The sequence below is a fragment of the Podospora pseudocomata genome (genome assembly GCF_035222375.1).
Source record: "Podospora pseudocomata strain CBS 415.72m chromosome 1 map unlocalized CBS415.72m_1.2, whole genome shotgun sequence".
Taxonomy (NCBI): domain Eukaryota; kingdom Fungi; phylum Ascomycota; class Sordariomycetes; order Sordariales; family Podosporaceae; genus Podospora; species Podospora pseudocomata.
The window spans coordinates 853,431-874,717 of record NW_026946364.1 but is presented as its reverse complement, the minus strand read 5'-3'; the positions used below and the strand labels follow the sequence as shown (position 1 = coordinate 874,717).

Here is a 21,287-nt window from a genome sequence, read left to right as displayed (position 1 = left end):
TGTCCAGACACCGCCTCATCATCTCATGAAAGAACCGCATTGCTTGGATGAGATTAGACACCAAAAACGGGCCCCTTTGCCCCTCTTCTTGGTTGGGACGGACAGACGGAAGGCGGTCGGTCTGGGGTTCAGCTCCCCACACCGTATCAGAAAGCAGTTGTCATCTCGAGCGCCTAGATCGACCGACCAACAACTTGTGCATTGACCTTCATCTCATCTCTTCCCATCCCTGGCTTGGCTTCGAGAAGGTTCAGGAGGTTCGATAGGATCGGCTTGGCAAATCTTTGGGCTTATCAGGGGGTTTTCCGTGATGTCGACGTTGAGGCTTTTGGCAAAAGGTAAAAAATGAGGCTGGATACTTGCCTCGATGTCTTGGAGTGGTAAATCCGTGGTCCACAACCTAACCGCCTCGTTCCCAAAGTAAATATATATATAAGAACATTAGTGATCCCCCCAAAAGTTTAAACCCACCATATTCCTAGAGTCAGTTTCTCCTGGGAAAGGGTTCACAACCCACTAGCCTGAACTCAACCGAGTGGATGACCGCCTGCCTGCCTGCCCGCCCACATTGTCTCAGAGCCGCCGCAGATACTGTATGTACGGACGAGGATCTACCAAACGCCCCAAAGCCACATGTTTCTGTATGTTCCGGCCCGGCTAGCAGCATGCGCAGCTTTTACCTCAGCGGTTCGTGGGACCCTTATGAACCCCTATTATTTCTGAACCTCCTCCCTCACGTCGGTGATGTATGTAAGCTAGGCCTTGCTTCGGGATTTTCTCCGCTTCAATGGAGATGGAGCATCCTTGAAACCAGATGAGGTGCTACGGGCGTCAAGGTGGGCGGCTGTCCAGTTGTCGTGGAAGGCATCTGTAAGGAGATGTGATGGATGTTATGCTGCCTTCCGACCTGTTGTGTAGTGTGTCTTTGAAGTCTTTTCTTCAGCTGAGAATGTCAGCTCAGCTCCGATACTTCTTTCAGCTTTCCGTTTATCAACCGTTATTACCCTCCAGGGTTGAGGGATCTAGGAGACTTGCATCAGCTGCATATTATGCTGTCCCAAGCTCGAGGTTCTATGGTTCTGGAGCTTGACGTCTGTGAGAGGTTCAAGTTCAGATGTGTGATATGCAGCCTCCCGTTGTCCGTTTTCCCGAGCCCGAAGGCTTTTCCCGTTACCATCTGGCCGGCCCGACCCCGAACTGTTCAAATGGGAGGGGCGGGAGGGATCGGAAGATGCATGTTTGGGTCAGGTGGAGCTGAGAGGTGGTGATTCCGTGGTTGAAAGAGGGGGGAGGGGGGAAGGGGTGATGAAGGAAACGGACATGGGAATGCAGCTACGCAAACCCTACGGACGAACGAGCTAGGTCGAGGGAAGGAGTATGTAGATACCCGCTGAGGCAAGTCGATCATGACGCCGAGAGAGGTTCAATGTTGTCTGGTGTGGCTTCACACTGGTGTAAATACAAAGTCTTGAGCTCGGAACACATATGGCAATGCTCGAGCTTTGAACCAGTGCCAATATAGCTAACCAAATATTTGCCCCTTCATATCTCTCTATGAGGTATCAGAGTATACGGCTTCGTTTGGCGTACTCGAGCATATCGTTCCCTCGGCCTGCATAAACAAAAAAGACCCGGCATGAGCCCGCTGGAGTTCAGCGGCTGATAACAGCTGAACGGCACGAACAGGCTGGCTAGTCGACGCCTTCAACGGGTCTAAGCAGGTGTGAACTGGTTTGCAGTCTGCTCGAACACGTTCGCCGGTTACTTGCGCCTATCGTTCGATCTCTTCGGCCGTGGCCTGAACGTTGAGCGATGTGCATCGACGGCCATCTAGTAGCCAAATTTCAACGGTTTGATGGACTCGAAAGGACGGTTTCAGCCATGTATGCTCTGGTGTTTAGGTACCGCTTGATGGTAGGTATGGCGTCGCTGTCCTCAGAATGGTAACTTAGACTCTATACCTCATGATATGTACAATCCGAATGACAATATGAGCGATCCAAGTAGGAAGTCGAAAGTCTTGCCTGTTAGCTTGCCCCTTCCATTTCTATCTACCCGCCTTCTGTTCCTTCCCTGTATCCGCAACCTGCCTGTGCTCCTACTCCTTCCCTCTAAAGTGCCCTTACCTGGCGCTCCTTCCCTTTGCCCTCTTCTCCTTCCTCAACTAGATGGGGTTTTCTGGTCGAGGGAAGGAACAAAGCTCTAAAAATGGAAGGAGGTGACCCAAAAGTTGGGAGGGCTGAAAGGGGGATTTGGTAATGTGTAAATGTGTAAATGTGTTGAAGGGGGAATGTGGTAAAGGGTGGAAAACCTGGACATTGTGGACATTTTGACTACGGATCGTATTCACTTGGCTGCTTGTTTGCCAGAGTCAAGTGCAGACAATTTGGCTTATCCCAGGTTAAATATCCACTCATGGAAGCCTTGACCTTGAGTTGGGCTGTCATGGAAGACTTGATGAGTATCTCGCAAAGGCATGTCGAGGGAAATGTGTTTCGAGAATTTGCTTGGTGCCGTCCCCCTCTAATACCGGGTTGTTTCTCTTGTCATTAAGAGTGAAAAGGGCAAATTATCCAAAGATGGATATATTCTTCCAGATGTATTGCTTTCTTTCCGAAATCTATATATGCTCATGTATCATCCTCCTGCTTTGCCAGCACTTTCCTCCTCCGTATCAGCTCAGCAAGTGGTACATCATCATCATCATCATCACCATCTCCCACCACCCTCTCTCTTGCAACATAGTCATCTTCCGCATCCTCATCAACTCCATAGTCCCACAGCCTATCTCCATCACTGTTCTTCCACCCCGTCTTCCCAGTCCACTCCCTCTCGTCTTCATCCTCTTCCAACTCTCCTATTACCCCCGACTGCCCTTGAAGTTGCTGTATCCTCCGCCTCCTTGCAAAATCCTCCTGCTGCCTCCTCTCAAAAGCAGCCTTGATATCCTCCCCACCATAATAGTAATCATCAGGCATTTCTTGTTCCTGCTTCTTATACGCCCACCCACCCTGCTTAGACCTCCTCTCCTTCTCCATATCGGGTGGCGGCCACATCCCCTCCCAGTCATTAAACCCGTTCTCCTCATACTCCCACCCCAGCCCTCCCTTCTTTTGATCAGCCAACTTCGGACCACCGCCACCAACAGGCAAAAACCACCTGAGAAAATTCGCAGTCCCCATCGCCTGGCTCATATTGCTGAAAAATCCCAAGTCGTAAGGGAACTCGATCCGGGACAGCGAGGCAGGATCGAAGTCGTCAGTCCAATAGTCATTGCTCGACGAGGACGATATCTTGGATATCAGAGCATTGTGACGGTCGAGCTCCCACATTTCGATCAAGGTGATATTCATGACCCATGATTTGAGGGTTGTGACGAGGAGGATGAACAGCGCGAAGAAGGTGCCAAAGTTGGCGAGACAGAGGAGGGTTATCGAGATAAGGCTGAAGAGGGAGGGGCCGAGGTAGGAGGGGAGGTGGCGGTCGGACCAGATGACGCTGATGCGGGTGTAGAGGAGACTCGAGAGGTATACGAGGGCGATGTTGGTGTAGAGGAGGAAGCGGAGGAAGTAAGGGAAGGTGGTGAGAGAGAGACAGTTGTTGGTCCAGGGGCAGTGGTGGTCCATACGGGGGATGCAGCGGGCGCAGTGGCGGCAGTGGTGGGCTCGGGGAGGTTTAAAGGCCTGGCATTTCTTGCAGAAGCGTTTATTCTGGTTTGGCTTTTGGTCGTCTTTGTCCTCCTCCTTCTTGTCCGAGGAGGGGGAGAAGACGAAGCGGCCTGGGTCGACTGTGCAGGCTTTGTAGTATGTCCACCAGAGGCAGAGAAGGAGAGCATTGAAAGTTACATGCTCTCGAAAGGTGAGAGATCCGGGACGTAGATCGGGGGAGGTGTTGAAGAGGTACTGGGAGAAGTACCCCTGGAAGGTTATAAGAGCGACGACGGAGGGGACGTAGAGGAGGTGCAAGCCCGGGGTCTGCGGACCGGCGAGGGGATGTGTTATCATGGTCGAGAGCTTTTAGTTTCTTCCATTAGCGAAACTTCGTTCAGGCTCAGGTGACAACTATATTCGTTTGGTGGTGTTGTTGCCTTGCCCTTAAGAGCGAGCTTGGAAGCATCGGATGTTGTACGAAGGCATCAAACCAACGCGCTGGGAGACGCGCATTCCCAAAATAAAAAAGTGTTGGCCAACGTCACTTGCCAAGAAAAACGTTGTTACTAAAATACGCTGGATAGCCGCCAAAAATAGGTGTCTCTTGAGGTACCCTTTTAGCGCCTTTCAGGGGCTAATTACCAGTGCACCAGAAATATGGACCCGTTGGTTAACATCCTGAACAGGGGTCGATACACTTAACTGTCAAGACATCATGCCAATCTGACATTTGCATTTCATATTGAATTTCAGGTGGACTTACACATTCATAGTCGCTCCTTTGACCAGTTTCACACTGATTCGACATTTTTCAGTTCACTCAATGGGTGATCTTGGGCGATAACACCTGGTCATCATGTCGAGCCAGTTGGCGGCCTTGTGGTATAGAAACCATTTACACAACACAGCACTTTCGCGGTTTTGAATGAGTTCACAAGCTAACCATCTCATCATCTCATAACAGCGCCGTTACCTCCTTCCTTTGGCTCATCAACAGCGTGGAGGATCATCAAATCATCGGTAACAAAGTCTTTCATCCCAAAATCGTTCAACCATTCACTGACAAAAGACCAGAACAACCCCGCCTCTCATCAACCCTCATCCTCCTCATCGCCTCCCTCACCTCCTACGCCACAAGCCACTTCTCCGGCTGGCTCCCAGGGGCCAACGGCCGCTTCGATGATGAACTCGGCCTCTCCTCCACCGGCAACAAAACCAGGCCAATATCCCAACGAAACTTCCCCAAGAAACCACGACGGTACTTTGTCTTCATCCTGATCGTCTGCATCATCCTCCGACTGGAATCCTTCCACCGAGTCACCGCCGACTTGCAATGTTCCAAGCCCGGGCTGGAAGCCTTTATTCCGGTTCTCATTCTTGCTTATCAGCTGCACTCTTCTCCTCGCCGACCACGCACCTTTGACGAGGAAAGAGATGACTTCACAAGGACAATGTATGAGGCCATTCCCGATTTTTTGGCGAGGTCGTTGTACATCCTTGTTCCTTCTACGCTCTTGATTTCGTTTGGAGCGTACTTGGCTTTGATCTCGGAGCCTAGGTCGACGCTGTTTTGCTCGCCACAGCACGACTGGGCGAGGTTTGTGGTTCTGGTTCAGTGGGCGGGTGTTGTTCTTGATGCGGCGATAGTTATTATTGCCTGGAGAATTCTGGCCTGGGCTAGAACCACCAAGTCGAGATTGAGGACGTTGGCGGGAATCTTGCTCGTCTCTGGCCTAGGAGCTGGCATTTTTTGGGGGTTGAGTGGCGATGGAGTTGGGAGTGATACCCTGTTTTGGTTCGATGTCGTTATTGATGGGTTGACGCTTGCAACCTTGCTGGTATCCAGCAGTCTTCTTGCACCCGAGGGCGGGGCCGTGCTAGGTTTCGCTGGAGTTGTCACCTTCATCACTGGGTTTCTCATATCAGTCCAGCGGGTCTGGACATTAGGGAGCTGGGAAAATGTTTCTGGCTGGCAAACATGGGGAGCGGTGGTGGGCATGTCAGCTGGGTTCACGTTTTTTCTGCACGCGACTGATATCAAAAAGGTGATGTTCATTCACAGGGCGTTTGTTATCATGGCTTTGATGGCCGTGGTGATCGCCGTGAGCATCTTCACCCCCATCAAGATGAGCAAGGGCATGGATAGCCATCCTTTGGGCAAGCTCATCTACGATTCAAGAGTGGAGTCGGACAGGTGGTTGATTCACGCAAGTTACAGCGATTCATTGCCATCGGCGGTACGGGAGTATGGGGAAAGACATTATGGGAGAGATCCGCCAAAGGGGTTCGACAGGTGGTGGGAGTTTGCAAAGCAAAAGAAGTCTCCAATCATCGACCACTTCAAGCAGATGGGTGACGATATCCTACCTTTTTGGGGGGTGCCACCGGCGAAGCTGAGAGAAGACACAAGAAAAGCAGCTAAAGAGATTGATATGGCGCTGCTTCAAATACAGAACGGGACGGCGAGGCACAACCTCCCTACCGAGAATCCATATCAAACCATCATGGATGAGCTGGTCGACTTGATCAAAGATTTCGTGGAATATTTACCAGACCTCGAGATGGCAATCAATCTCAACGAGCGGCCGAGGGTGCTGGCACCTTGGGATCAGATTCAACGGCTAGCCGCTGCTGGGATGAAGAGAAAAAAGGCCTCGAGCCTATTGCCAGGCGGCAGCTCGGGAGGCAGCGAATACGGAAAGAAAGACATGCCCAAGCCCAGGCTGACCGAGGCTGTTGATAAGGACGAGCTGCTCAAGAACACCATGTCACCGAAAGTCCTTCGAGAATTGACATCCTTAAGCTGTCCCACTGGTACCAAGGTCAAATCAGGAGTTCACTGGGACATCCGCGATTTCTGCTCCTCCTGCGCCAAACCCCAATCCAACGGCCAATTCCTTACCAATTTTGGCCTCTCCCTCGAACTCTGCCACCAATCCGACCTCATGAGACTACACAGCTTTTACATGACTCCCGCCGAAGTCCCCCCCACCACCTCTCTCCTCCCCATCTTCAGTCGGTCCAAAACAGACAACTACGCCGACATCCTCCTCCCCTTATCACACCCTCCTCAAACCACCCCCCTTACACCCCCCAAGACCCCCCAACCCTGGTCCAAAAACCACCAGAAACTGTATTATCGCGGCTCCATCTCCCGCCCCTATTCCGACAAACCCCTCCTCCGCGGCGGCCAAGAGGAACGCCTAGTCCACCTTACCAACCTCCCCCCTTCCTCCACTTCCACCACCACCACCCGCCTCATCCTCCCCAACCAATCCCGCTCCCGCGCCCACTACCGCTCCGTCTCCACCCCCCACCTCAACACCCTCCTCCCCTTCGACACAGCCTTCACCTCCTACTCCCCCTGCCAACAAACCCCCTCATCCTGCCCCCTCGACTTCCACCACCTCACCTCCTCTTCTTCCCCCCCCGATCCCTTTTCTAATCAATACATCCTCACCCTCGACTCCTCCACCTCCCCATCCCCATTATTCCTCCCCACCCTCTCCTCCCCCTCCAACGTCCCCTTTTTGTCGACAATCTTCAAGGAGTGGTACACCGACCGTGTCCTGCCCTGGGTTCACTTCGTCCCGGTAGACATCCGCTTTCACGGCCTGCACTCCACGCTCGCGTATTTCACAGGGATTCAAGGCCAGACTAAAGAGCATGGGTCGACAGACGGGAAGTGGATCGCCGAGCAGGGTGCTAAATGGGCTGCTAGGGCGTTGCGAAGGGAGGACAGGCAGGTGTATCTGTTTAGGTTGCTGCTCGAATGGGGAAGGTTGGTGGATGATGGACGGGATGAGGGGGGATTCAAGATTTCGTCGTCGTAAGGGTTAGATTAGCGGACGGTATGGTATATACACAGGTACAACGATGTAAATAGACAGATCACCAAAAAAAAAAAAAAAAGCCTGTATAGAAAAAAAAGTCTTCTATTCTGAATCAAATTCACCCTCTTCTCCTCCTGCTTTCACGAGCAACCTCCACGAAAACAGTTTTCGCTACCCACACCAAAACCATAAAGAACAAAAAGTGTATAAACATTACGAAACCCCTCCTCTCCTCCTCTCTCACCAATCATCATCATCATCTTTCTTAGCCATGGCCTGCTTCCTAGCCAACAACGCCTCCGCCAACCCCCCGGCCAAACTGGGAGTCGGCGTGTTACTCCTGCTCGCCGAGCTGCTCCCCCCTTCACTTCCATTCAGACTCATCCCGCTATCCCTCGCCTGCAATCCAACCGGCTTCCTGCTAGCAACCGGTCTCTTCGCCGGAGGCTGAGGAGCGCCTGGTCTAGCCGGGGGAGGAGGGGGTGGTCTGGGAGCCGCAACGGGGGGAGGTGCCTGTTCCTCGACATAAGCGGCGGGAACCCACGCTTGCCCCGCGTCTGTCTTTGCTAGCCACCAGCCTGGACACAATAAGTTAGTATGACGCCAGAGGCGGAAGAAAGACGGGGAAAAAACTAACCATTATTCTCCTTTTGCACAATCTCAATGAGCTGCCCGGTAACGATCGACATCTCATTTTCCTTGGTCCCGGCAAAGTCGTACAGGACCTTGGCCATAATCTTGGGCTTTGCAGCAGGCGGGGCAGGCGGTGGAGGAGGCGGAGCGCGGGTGGCAGACGAGTTGGACTGGTTGCGGGTATGGGTAGGCAGACTGACCGCAGCTTGAGCGGCCGCAGGTGTTGGTACCGGCCGTGGTGTCGGCACCGGTCTAGAAGTAGCAGCGGGAGTAGCCGCCGGAGTGGCAGCAGCAGAAGCACCTGGCCGAGGCACAGGTCTGCGGTTGTTGGTGACTCTCGATGGTCTGCCTCCTGGTCCGCCGGGCCTGATGAGCTTGCCCTTGGTGATTGGCTTGGGAGGGACAGGCTTGCCCTTGGGCGTCGGCCGCGAGACAGAGTTAGCAGGCTCTCCTTGCGAGGTGTGCACAGTGCCGCTCTTGTAAAAGTCAGCCTGGGTGGGTGCGTCCTTGAGCACCTTGACTAGCTGCATCTTTCCTGGCTTCTTGGCGTACTCGATCGTGTCGGCAATCTTGAGGTTGAAGCCAGCAGGCATCACTCTCTTCATCTGCGTAAACATCTCGGTCTTGAGAACACAGTTGAGAAGAGGATCCGCTTCTTGCTGGGAGCCAACGCCCAGAGAGAACCAGTCGTCCCGGGCTGTTGAGGCACCAATGAACTTGATGGCGCCCAATGGAAATGACTTTTCTACCACAATCTGGGGCTGGTTCTGAACAAGCATCTGGGCAACAACATAATATTTGCTGTTGGTGACGATGATGATTCTCGGGCTGGCCTTGCTGGATCGACCAAACTTGGCCTCCAGTATCTCTCCGCGGCAAGAAAACACGACCTTTTCGTTGCTAGAGAGGTTGATCGACTTTCGGATGTGAGCTCCAGGTCCATTGCTGGCGTTGATACCCAGGTAATCACCCAAGAACCGTCTGGAGCCCAGGATGCTCATTCTTCTCCGTTCCTTTCGACCTTGCAGAACCCTGTGGCCTTCATCCCGGAGCTGCAGATATTCGGCACCGACCCGCTTCTTTCTCCAGAATCGCTGGATACGGGTAGCAGCCTCTGCCCTGTATGCCAGATATGCACGCCACATGCGCTGGATACGGGTTGCCATGTTGTGCCAGTACCGATCGCGCATATGTTCGAGGGCAAAGAGAGTCTCGGGGGACTTGATAAAGGCCTTTGTGACACCAAGCTGCCATTCCTCCTGCGGAATACTAGTGTCCTTCAGGATCTGTTTGGTCGCCGCTTCATACGAGCCCTCCCATGTGTACTCGCCAGCGTACGAGGTGGCAGGCGACAGCAGGAAGAATCGATCCACAAACTTTTCAAAAGACTGACGGTATGCAAAACCAGCACGACGAATTCGTACGTTCTCCTGCAAACCAAGGTACTTGATCTGATGCAAAACATTGGGGACGGTGTACTCGGTGGGCGATTTGTTCTCGTTGGGCTTGATAGTGCGGATGTACGATGGTTGACATTTCATGAGCGTATCCACCAAGGCGTTGGCCGAAGTCTTGATCCTATCACCGGCTGTTGGGGGTTGCTTTCTGTTGTCTTGGTCAACCTGGTTGGGGAAGAGCTCGTGTACAAAACGATTCTGACTGGCTTGGAACATGTTCAGGAGGCCCTTGAGAAGGAGATCCTTGTTCTTGTCAGTGATGCCGTCCACGGTATACGTCACATCACCAGCATAGTGCTTGATGATGAAGTTGCCCTGGCGAGGAGTGAGATGGGCATTCGACATGCCGTTGATGCTCTGCATGAAGGTGCGATCGCAAGCGGCAGGGTCGGCGTGGGCAGTCTTGGTGGCGTCCTTCATGGCAGAAAAGATGCCCGGAGGCCTGACAGACTCGATGAGATCGCACACAATCTTGTTGTCAAAATACTTGATGGGTGTCCACTTGATCTGCTCTCTCGCGTACTCTTCCTGCTCGGCCTTGAGTGTGAGCTGAATGAAGATCTGTTGTAGCTTTTCGTTGACGTAGTTGATGCAAAGTTGTTCGAAACTGTTCTTCTCAAAGATTTCGAACCCATAAATATCGAGAATGCCAATGGAGTTGGAAGTAGCTTGTCTCGCTTTCAGAGACTGATTAATCCGTTCCACGATCCAGTCAAACAAGTTGTTGTAAATAGCCTTGGCCAAAGCATCTCTGGTAGCCGTTGCTTGGGCCACGTTCGAAGGCGATTCGATTACTTCACCGTTCCGTGGTGTCAGAATGCGAATGGTGATGGCGTGTACAAGTTTCGCAGGATCAACTTCGAGGAGATAGGCCAAAAAGTCCACCACAGACTGGTCAGAGACAGTCGCATAGCCATCATCACCTTCCCGGAACACCAGGTTGCCCGTCCACAAAATGGCGGCCAACATGCGGAAAATGTTGTCCTGTTCTGCTTGGGAAAGGCCAATTATTTTCATGGCGTTGAGCGTATCCTGGTACTCGGCCAAATCATCGATTCCGTCCACATTGAAGCACTTTGATTTGCTGGTGTAGAGGTATGTTTCTGGCTTTTGGATGCCAAACATTTGGCGGTAGTTCTCAGAGGCGCCCTTGGTGAACTGGTAGAAAATGTGAAAGTTGCGCTCGTTGGTAATCTGACCCACGACGCGCGACTTCTCAAGGAGGTAGTTGGTGATGTCGGCGCCAACTGGTTCACCCTGTGCGTTGAAATGGATTTGCAAGTACTTTCCGAACCGAGAAGAGTTGTTGTTCCGCAGTGTCTTTGCGTTACCGAACGATTCGAGCAAAGGATTGGTAGCCAAAACCATGTCCTTGATCTGTTGAATATCTCCTCCTGCCTCACCCCCCGAGACGTTCGCGATGTACTGCATGATGCGCTTGGCCGCCTCTGTCTTGCCAGCACCAGATTCACCCGAGATAATCACACACTGGTTCTCCTTGTAGGCCTTCATGTTGTAGTAGGCAGATTCGGCAATAGCGAACACATGTGGTGGCATCTCCAGTCTGTTTTTCCCCCGATAGCTGTTGAGGACCTGGTCGGTGTAGATACCGAGATCCCGAAAGGGGTTGACGGATACCAACACATGGCCAATGTAGGTGTAGATCTGACCGCCCTCGAATCGTTGCTTGAGATTGTCGTTGATGGCCTCGTTCGACACGGTACGCAGCAGGGTCAAGTCGGAGACACCAATTTCCTTCTTCTTGGTGGTGTCGTACGTCGCCTTCTTTGGCTTGGCCGAGCTGGAGGCTCCGCCAGCAGAGCGCTCGGCCCGCGCAGCCTTGTCTTTCGCGCGTCTCGTTATACCCTGGAATGACGGGCGTGGTTAGTGAAGCTATTCACGAGTTTGGACGGGGCAGAAGCATGCCGGCGCCGGCTCCGAAAGCGCAAGCTCCGAAGGCCGTGCTCGTGGTTGCTGGTGCTCACCATGGTGGGCGTGTCATGCAGATGCGACTCGAAACGCCAGGAGACGGGGTTGGATTGTAAGAATGATCACGGTTGCGGGCCGTCAGGACAGGGCCGGAAGATGCGCGGACAAAGATAGGTACTCAATAATAGGGGCAATGGGCGAGTCCCGTAGTGGCTTGGAAAATGTTGCAAAGGAAGTGGTGGTGTTTGGAGAGTAGTTAGCAGCTGCTTTCCAAGTGCCTTGTCTCCTTTTCCCAAAGTCCGAGGATCCTTGACAGTGTGCAGTGGTGCCTGACAGTGACGAAAGCCCGCCAGAAATTGGTGGGGTTGTTGCTGTTGGCGGGCAGTGGAGGGGAGCTGCCCAATCACAGCAGCCCATTTCAGTAATAAGCCCCGCCACAGCACTCGTGTCGCGATATGCTCAGCCACACCACACACCTCAGTTCAGCAGGTTTGCGTGGAATCTCCATTCTCACCAGAAACTGCCACGCAAGCCGAGCCACGTTAATGCAAGCACTTTATCTCTCACCACGCGCGACCTGCCAGACGCCGCTCCTCACCGTTGATAGCGACCCGGGGGGAGAGACTATGGCACGTCGATTCTACACTACCATATGCCCCATCATAGCCTCTCAGACTACGAAACTGTACCCCACGAGAAGCCCATAGTACAGTACTAAGCAGAGTCCACTGCCATAATTGCTAATCTCTCAGACCTTCTTTCATCTGAAGAGGTTCACCATGACACAGGTGCGCCCTGCAGAACTACTCAAGATCCTCTCCACTTCGTTTGCTGGCTGACTCTGGATTTATTCGGCGGTGTCAATCCACGGTGTCAATCCACGGTGTCAATCCACGGTGTCAATCCACGGTGTCAATCCACGGTGTCAATCCACGGTGTCAATCCACGGTGTCAATCCACGGTGTCAATCCACGAAACCTGGATCCAGAAAACCGTCAGAACAAGAACTCGATAATGAACAAGGACGAGGAGACTCACTCTTATACCCAGCAGCTGTCCCGAGGGTCTGGCTCAGTGCCTCTCGGTGCTGTCTGGCGTTCAAAAAAATCGTACGATTCCCCACGTGCGGCAGGACCCGGATCGTCTCGAGGCGCCCTCCAAGGCCAGGATAAGATGGTGTGCACCTGGCATGCCACACGTTTGCAAACAAGCTTAAAAATGTGGATTGTCTTTTGAAGATCTTGATGTCTCAAAGAACATCCATAGATGTTTTCTTTAGCATCGCCGAGGGATATGCTGGTGTTGTTGTTGACTCAGATGAAGTGGCAGAAGAAAAAGGGTGAAGCCCCCCTCGACGACCAACACTCCTCATGTCTCCCACACCACACAATACCAACCAAACGCCCCCGGAAATATCTTTACTTTCTCCGAAGCTTTCTCTCTTCTTTTCTTCAGGCTTGTATCATTGCTTGAAGCGGGTGCCGGTACTGCGTAGCGGGACTAGGCCAGGGCATGTTTCAAGGTCTTGGGCTTGACGGCCATCCCTTCTCGATGCCGCAACCTTTCATCCGATTACGCCTGCATCTCGGTGTCGCAGAGCTGTCCGAGCTCTTGATGTGCAATCCCTCCCTGCACCTGTTCGTTTGAGGCTGTCGGCTAGCAGGGAGCTCTGAATGCATATCCGGTATTGGTGAGGCACCACAAGTCTGAAGCGCTCGTTCGAAGGAAGCGCCTTGTTAGAAACCAGAAATCCCATCCAAGATCGGCATGGGATTCTGTGCTACGTGAACATGGCGTTTGCCGCAGCTGGGCTTTTTGCAACATCCAACAAGCTCTTGATGATTGGCTACACGAGTATGGAATCAGCATTCAACAAGCATGGGCTATGGTCTGTATCTCGGGCCTGCTCGTGCCTCTCTCTAGGTCCCATGATGATCAGCCCGGACATGACAGCGACCTGGTATGGTGGTACATTTAGAATCCACACTCCTTCAAGGACAAATGCCTGGTCGACGTATCTGAACGAGGCCCCAATGTGCTCACTTATATTTAGACCTTTCTAGCCGGACAGGGAATCTGGACAACACGGTGTGGAACTTTATTCACTTCAGATGATAACTCACGGCCAAGATGTGATGTGATGCTTGATAACTGCTAGTCTTTCCTATGACCTAAGCATACATATCCGCTCAAAGCATGTGTAACCATTCAGGAGACGGCGGAATGGAGCACCTACATACCTCGGTGTGAAGATTATCGATGCAGAAATGCAAGATCTGCAAGTCACAGAATGTGATGTCAAAGACAAAGAAGCTTGCTGATTGGTGATTTGGAATCGGCAACATGCGACGGCCTGGAGTGCTCGCAACGTGCCACACCCCAAAGCTGCCTAGCGGCCCGTGGCATCTCTCTCGGAACAAATTGAATTCGATGCTGTCGTTCGAGATCCCAGCCGTTTAAGCGCCCGCGAGGTCTTGGTATCAGAATGCCCATGCCTAAGAATAGGTCGCGGCCGCCGCCGCCTTCAACATTGTCTCGTCTTCTTTTTGTGATTTACTCTTTCAATTTCCGTCAACAACATCTGTTCTCTGGAGTTTCTCGACAGATTTGAACACTTTCAACATCGACATTTCTTCAACCGTCCAAACGAACCAACAGCTCGCCAAGCCCAGTGCGGTGACCCCTTTCTCGCCCTTGGCAACAGGACGTTCTCGACACCCCCTGTCAAAACCGAAACATCAGGGTCGCCTCCAAGCTCACCCCCGGTCAAAGCGCCTCTAACAGCTTTCGTCTCAACTTCTGCGCGCCTACCGCCACCAACTCCTTGCCATCTGATAGCAGGCCTCCCCAGAATCTCAGAACCTGACACAGCTCGGGCAACCGCGAAACCATCTCCTACGTCTGATCTCCAAGCATCTTCCCCAACTACGCTGCCGTCTTGCCCTCGCCGCCGACCCATTGCTGCCGCCTTCAACAGCCTGTCTTCTGGCCCCACTACGCGCCTGTCGTTGTACGCTGCTGCCCCCTTCAAAGACAGTTTAGGAGAATTCATCTGGAGGAGGCGAACGAGGTTGCCAGAACCAGTCTAGACGTTTCAGACTTTAACGCCTCTGCTGCTGGAGGAAGTGACTTGTGAGAAGGGCACGGCTTTGGTTGTTGCCGTGACCTCGCCAGGCCCCCTACCCTTGCCCGCCCTCCACTCTGCCTCCACCCTCACCAAGTGGCCCCCTGCTGGACCGCCTGGTGTTTGTGTCCGTGTGCGCTGTGGTGGTAAAGGGTAGTGTTACATCACGTCTTGGTTCCTTCTTTTTTTCCTTCCCCCTGTTTCCTGGGACCGTCTTTTATGACCTTCCCACCGCCCACGTATCACCTGTTTCTTCCCCTTCTCTCCCCCTCTTCTTCGTCGTCTCCCTCATTCGACGAGGTAAAAGAAACGAGCCCTCCTCCGCGAGCGACTCCCGTTACTGTCCTTCCTTTCACTTCAGCTGCTGGCTCAGAATCGCTCTTTTATTCCTTTTTTTTTTCATATAGCAGACTTTTAGTGTTTGTCTTTATTTGTTCTACTACCGCCGCACTATCGGGTCTCCTAGTTGGTGGATATACATACACATCACACGATTTGGGAGGTGTTAATAATCAAGAGGAGGGAATAGAGGAGAATATCAAGGGTGTGATTTGGACTCGAAAACCACAGCCGCGCCTCATTCCGCTGCCAGACACATACCGAAGGCTACAGAGCCCATAGTCGACGTCACCACGGTCGCGGGTCGACATCACAACAGATCCTATACCTTGAGTGTGTCCTTGTAATAGGTCAAGAGGGGGAAACCAGTCGTCAAAATGGGCGGGCTAGTTCCACTGCTGAAGAAGCAGCTCACGGGGTCGAAGATTCTCTTTCACATCCTCTTCTGGACGTTCCATTGGGGCATCTTTGCCTATGGATGGTATGCTTTTTCAGATTTGTTCTCGGGAGGTGTTGGTCGAGTGGAAAGGGGTTGAGGAAATGGTGGGAGGATACTGAGCTAACGGTTGTGCTGTTTAGGTGGAAGCAAGCAGCTGATGCCCGTTTGGCGGGTCTCAACACGCTGCAATACTCTGTGTGGCTTTCTCGTGGTGCTGGACTAGTATTGAGTGTGGACGGTATGCTTATTCTGCTGCCCGTCTGCAGAACTATCATGCGTTTCATCAGGCCAAAGATCAAGTTCATCCCACTCGATGAGAATATCTGGATGCACAGGCAGCTTGCCTACTCTATGCTGTTGTTCACCATCATCCACACAGCTGCCCATTACGTCAAGTGAGTCTGTCATAAATTGCGAATAAGAGCGTTTTGAGCTGACAGTGTACAGCTTCTACAATGTCGAGAAGACCCAGATTCGTCCTGTAACCGCTGTGCAGATTCACTACGTTCAGCCCGGTGGTGCCACTGGCCACGTTATGCTTCTCTGCATGCTTCTGATGTACACAACCGCCCATCACCGCATCAGACAACAGTCTTTCGAGACCTTCTGGTACACTCACCATCTTTTCATCCCATTTTTCCTCGGTCTGTACACCCACACCGTCGGGTGCTTCGTCCGTGACACACCCGACGCCATTTCGCCATTTGCCGGTGATGAGTACTGGGAGCACTGCATTGGTTATCTTGGCTGGAGATGGGAGCTCTGGACCGGTGGCTTCTACCTCATTGAGCGGTTGTACCGTGAGATTCGTGCCATCCGTGAGACCAAGATTACCCGTGTTGTCAAACATCCGTATGGTGAGTAACAACTCTGCCCTGATATTGAGAATCTGACTAACAATCGTCAAGACGTCGTGGAGATTCAGTTCAACAAGCCTTCCTTCAAGTACAAGGCTGGCCAGTGGCTCTTCCTCCAGGTTCCTTCCGTCTCCAAGTATCAGTGGCATCCGTTTACCATCACCTCCTGCCCATACGACCCCTATGTCTCTGTTCACATCAGACAGGTTGGTGACTTCACTCGCGAGCTTGGCAACGCTGTCGGCGCTGGCGGCATCCACGCCAAGCTGTATGAGGGTGTCGACCCCTTAGGAATGTACGACGTCGCTCTTGCCAACGGCCAGAAGATGCCCGCTCTCCGCATCGACGGCCCCTACGGTGCCCCCGCCGAGGACGTCTTCGAGAACGAAATCGCCGTTTTGATCGGTACCGGTATCGGTGTCACCCCCTGGGCCTCCATCCTCAAGAACATCTGGCACTTGCGCAACGGCCCCAACCCCCCCACCCGTCTCCGCCGTGTCGAGTTCATCTGGGTCTGCAAGGACACCAGCTCCTTCGAGTGGTTTCAGACCCTGCTCCTCTCCCTCGAGGAGCAATCCGCCGAGGCCGCCCGCGTCCCCGGTTCCAGCGGCGTCGAGTTCCTCAAGATCCACACTTATCTCACCCAGAAGCTCGACATGGACACCACCCAGAACATTGTGCTCAACTCGGTCGGCAGCTCGGTTGATCCCCTGACTGAGCTCAAGGCGCGGACAAACTTTGGTCGCCCCAACTTTGGCCGCATCTTCCAGAGCATGAGCGAGGGTATCCAGAACCGGACTTATCTCAACGGCCTCGAGGGCAACATGAGGACGACGGTCGGTGTTTATTTCTGCGGTCCCTCGGCTGCTGCTCGTGACATCAAGAAGGCGGCCAAGGCTGCCAGCAGCAGTGAGGTGCGCTTCCGGTTCTGGAAGGAGCACTTCTAAATGTACATTGACATTGACCTGACACATATCAATAATACGGAATTTTTCACACCGACACGTCGGCGTACGGGTGTACGATCATGGTTTCTGGATGGGATTTTGGTGACTGGGCTTTCAGGCGGCAAGACTATGCTGTCCTCGTGCCGAGGAAAAAGATACACCAAGTCACACAAGAAACCAAAACTCAAGAAGGGCTACGACATCACTCACCAAAGATAACGTCTTCCCTTTTTATGTCTATGGAATTAGGGGATGGGAACAGAGATGATGAAGATGGTTAATTTTAGCGGGCACCTTTATGTGGATTTTTTTTTATATCTGTTTGTTTTTTTATTCTTCCCATGGCGGATCTTTGTTGGATATACCTTGTCAAAATGAAAGTATTTATCACACATACATGACTGAATTGCAAAGCCAACTTTGCATACCATACATGAAAGAAAACAGTGTCTACAACTTTGCTAATGATGAACATGACATGTCCAAGACGAAACAAAACGGCCAAGACTTAGCCGCGTGGTTCGACACTTGAAGCACAAAGTGTCACAGAACAGACCCACGTTATCGCTGCTGGGTTTACATAATTGGCCGAGGACAAGATGGGACGAAGACTGACAGCGGCGGGTAGCTAGGACACCGGATGGTCTTTTCGCCGAACACGCAAAGCATAACAAATGGCTGGTTGGCCGGCTCCTTTGATATATTCCATAATGTCACCGTGGGCAAAACAGCAACGTCAGAATGAACGGTAACATTCGAACAAACAAAAAAAATAGATTTAAACGATATAGCAAACAAACAAACCAAGACAACAACTACTATCCAATAAACGCCTTTTTGCCTTTCCCGCCCTAAAGCTCCTCCGGCTCCCCCTCTTGATCACCCCCAAACGACTGCTTAATAGCAGGATAATAAATCGTTTTATCAATATGATAGGGTTGCCAAGCCACCCCCAAGCCCCCAGTCGTTGACTGCCACCACTTCTTGAGAGTCTCCTTCAAACCCGACCTAACCTTGGCCGGCGCCTTGGGGTCCTTTCTATGTCTGGCAATCTCCAACTCCAGCTCCCTCTCCTTCCTCTGGATCTCCTCCAGTTCCTTCTTCTCCCTTGCCTTGGCTTCTCTCAGCTTCTTTTCCCTAGCCTCTTCTCTCTCCCTCTTTCTCCTCTCTTTCCTGGTCTCCTGCTCCCGTCTGGCAGACTCTTGGGCTGCCTCGAAAGCCAACCTCTCCTCTTCTCGTTGACGGAGTTCCTCTTCGGTAGCACCGCCAAACCAGCCATACCAATTCGGCTTGACGTACTTCTTCCACTCTTCGCCTTCCTTGACCTCCGCTTCAACGCCGTCCCGTTTGGCCTTGTCCTTGTCACCCTTAAAGACAGGCAGCTCCTTGGCCTTCTCGGTAAGCAGCTCAAAGTAACCAGGCGTGTGCTCCTCCCAAACCTCCGGGCCTGGCTCTTCTCCCGCACGAGTCCACGACCTCTTAAGCGTCATCCTCCTACCGTTGGCGCCCAGAGGAGCAGGAGTGATAGGGCCGGGGAAGATCTTGTCAATAACCTTTGTAACTTCAATATCATCCGCATCCTCTTCCAGCTCCTTCTCCTTCTCCTTCTCCAGCTCCCTTGCTCGTCGCCTAGCCCGCTCCCTAGCCTTCTCCTTCTCCGCCTCAAGCTCCTTGTGCCTCTTCTCATAGTCACCCCCGCCGCCAAACCAAGGCACGGTGTACGAATGCCCCTCGAAACTTGGGACCGTAATCTTTTGTGTGTAAACTGTCCCCTCGTAACCAGAGTGTCCAATCACCCAGGGTTCCGACGGCTGCAACGATGGGAGCTTGAAGCCCAGCGCCCCCAAGATGGTGTACCAAACCGCGGACAACAAGTACATGACAGCCTTTGCAACATTTGATGCCGCGGTTAGGAGCCAAATAATGACGTCGAGGATGAGAATGGCCACAAGTTTAGCCAAGGCTAAACCCAACTGGGGGATGATCCAAAGGACGGGCGCAAAACGAGACAGGAGGTACAGCACGAGGAGGGAGACGCCCAGCTTGACGAAGCGATCCCACCACTTCTTGAACCAAAGGGCGTCCTTGTATCGGAGCCATTCGAGAAGGGTGGGAGTGCCCTCGGCGCCCAGACCGCGCGGATCAGTGCGGCCCTGGTAGTACACCACCTGACTCTTGAGCAGCGTAGAGATGGACTCTCCCTCCGTGCTCGTCTTCAGCCTCGGGTCGATTTCGCCCATCAGCCCGTATCTCTCGCACTTGGGCCAGACAACAATCTGCACCTTGGCCAGGTACGGCGGCGACCTCCACACGGTGTCTCCCAGGCCGGGCTTGGAGTCCCAGGTTGGGAACCCGCCGCACTTCTCCACCTTCTTGTACAACAAGCTGGGGAAGAAACCGAGCACGGCCCAAAGAACACCCCAGAATCCTAGCTGCTTGGTCTTCTCCCACAACGCATACGTAGGGCGGTAGTTTGCTGGGTCTGACTCGTAAATCAGATTCTCTTTTGCCCATTTTTGCTTCTCCATCCCTTCGAGGCGGGCAACGGCGAGTGAGGACTCGTGATAGACTCTATCGTCGACATTGTTTTGGTCAATGGCCCACGTCTGACCCAGGAATGGGGCAGTAATCCGGAAGATACTCTTCGAGTGAGCCATATGCAATGACAAGAACCCAGCTTCGGAGACAATGTCGTGGATCTTTTGATGAAATCCCCAAAGAGACTTGACCCGACTGTTGTTAAAGTTCCGGTCCATCAGCTTCAACAGCGGGAGCAACAAAGTTGTGATTTGAATGCTGAGCTGGTCAACATGCTCCCAGAACTTGGGAGTGAGCTCCTGGTTACGCATATACATGTCGATGCATTCCGACCGAAGCCTTGTGCGCCGGTAGCCTAAGTTATGTCATGTCATGTCAGTCATGTTCCCCCCTTGGTTAAAAAAAAAAAAAAAAAAAGGCAACTCACCTTCACCCAACTCCAAAGCCTTATCAGATGCCTCCAACATCGCTCTCGACTGCTCATCAGCACCAAACAACAAATCATCAAACACCTGCCGCTCCAAAATCTTCCCAATCACCCCCGCGACAACCAACTTCCTCTGCACCGCCTTGGATAACATCACATCCCACCCCCCCTCAAACCCATTATCCTGCCTAGCCACCTGACTAATAAACCAAACCAGATTCTTCGTGCTCCCCACCCCGCCCGTAGTCCACACCTTATCAATCATCTTCACATCCAGTATATTCCCCCCATTCGGCACCTCCTCTCCAAACCCCAGCCCCTCCCCAAAGTACTCCTCCGCAAAGTGCGACGCCTTGAGGTACAAATCCTGCCACACAGCCCCAAACCACTCATTCCCCGTCTCGGTCCCATCCTGCGGCATAGGGAAATTAAACCTCAACCTCGTCGGCGCCCAAGCCCCCAACAACTCCCTCCCCACATCCCTCCCGCACGGCCGAACCCTCACCTGCCCCTCGACAACCTCCTCCAACCAACTCCTCACCCCATCCAACACCCTCCCATCCTTGGCCGCATCCGCCGGGTCCCGCTGCGGATCCCCATGCACCTTGACAAGCGGCTCATGAATAGCAAGCTTCTCCGCCCTCTGGTTCAGCACAACCGGGTCAGCGTCATTGTTCCGAAACACCTTCTTCTGGCTTTCCGAAAGCTTAGGCTTGACGCTCGTCTCGAGGTCGCCGAGTTTGAACCGGAGCCGGTCAGGGATGTGGTATTTACTCTCGAGGATAGCCTGCTGGGCGGCCCGGTGGGCGTTCCAGTCGGCTGTGGTCATCTTGCCGGTGGTTCTTTTGCTGGTCGGGTCAGAAAAGCCACGCCTGCCTTGGGAGGGGGAGCGCCGGCGGCTTGAGCTGTCTGCCGAGCCTGCAAAGGTGATTCTGGCTCCTTCGGGGAAGGTTTGGTTTTGGGGAGTGGCACGCTGAGGGTTTGAGGGGGTGCGGCGGCGCTCGGGGGTTTTGCCTCCGCGGAGGTGGGGGGACTCGGGTGAGTCGTCCATGGCGGCGGCGGTTCTCAAACGAGGTTGTTGCAAGAATCGTCGTGATGATGATATAGAGAGTGC

At 53.0% G+C, this 21,287-nt stretch overlaps 5 protein-coding genes across 5 annotated transcripts; 2 read left to right on the top strand and 3 right to left on the bottom strand.

Annotated features, from left to right (window-relative positions):
• Window positions 1–2,630: 2,630 nt before the first annotated feature.
• On the bottom strand, window positions 2,631–4,149 carry PFA4 (Palmitoyltransferase; the record flags this gene model as incomplete). The annotated part of the gene is made up of 1 exon (XM_062884629.1): window positions 2,631–4,149. The coding sequence occupies exon 1, from the start codon at window positions 4,002–4,004 to the stop codon at window positions 2,631–2,633; it is 1,374 nt and encodes a 457-aa protein (XP_062747485.1). The 5' UTR covers window positions 4,005–4,149.
• A 194-nt stretch (window positions 4,150–4,343) lies between these two features.
• QC762_102430 (uncharacterized protein) lies at window positions 4,344–7,617 on the top strand. Its single transcript, XM_062884628.1, has 3 exons — window positions 4,344–4,532; window positions 4,615–4,670; window positions 4,725–7,617. The coding sequence occupies exons 1-3, from the start codon at window positions 4,507–4,509 to the stop codon at window positions 7,481–7,483; spliced, it is 2,841 nt and encodes a 946-aa protein (XP_062747484.1). The 5' UTR covers window positions 4,344–4,506; the 3' UTR covers window positions 7,484–7,617.
• Window positions 7,470–13,202, bottom strand: MYO1_1 (class II myosin). The gene is made up of 5 exons (XM_062884627.1): window positions 12,541–13,202; window positions 12,462–12,480; window positions 11,559–12,357; window positions 8,121–11,439; window positions 7,470–8,061 (listed from the first exon to the last, which is right to left on the bottom strand). The coding sequence occupies exons 3-5, from the start codon at window positions 11,559–11,561 to the stop codon at window positions 7,724–7,726; spliced, it is 3,660 nt and encodes a 1,219-aa protein (XP_062747483.1). The 5' UTR covers window positions 11,562–12,357; window positions 12,462–12,480; window positions 12,541–13,202; the 3' UTR covers window positions 7,470–7,723.
• Window positions 11,972–17,723, top strand: QC762_102410 (uncharacterized protein). Its single transcript, XM_062884626.1, has 5 exons — window positions 11,972–12,372; window positions 12,477–15,446; window positions 15,545–15,799; window positions 15,852–16,261; window positions 16,313–17,723. The coding sequence occupies exons 2-5, from the start codon at window positions 15,343–15,345 to the stop codon at window positions 17,206–17,208; spliced, it is 1,665 nt and encodes a 554-aa protein (XP_062747482.1). The 5' UTR covers window positions 11,972–12,372; window positions 12,477–15,342; the 3' UTR covers window positions 17,209–17,723.
• Window positions 17,724–17,778: 55 nt separating this feature from the next.
• On the bottom strand, window positions 17,779–21,224 carry QC762_0028690 (uncharacterized protein; the record flags this gene model as incomplete). Its single annotated transcript, XM_062883190.1, has 2 exons — window positions 17,779–20,101; window positions 20,174–21,224. The coding sequence occupies 2 exons, from the start codon at window positions 21,222–21,224 to the stop codon at window positions 18,060–18,062; spliced, it is 3,093 nt and encodes a 1,030-aa protein (XP_062747481.1). The 3' UTR covers window positions 17,779–18,059.
• Between the last annotated feature and the right edge of the window lie 63 nt (window positions 21,225–21,287).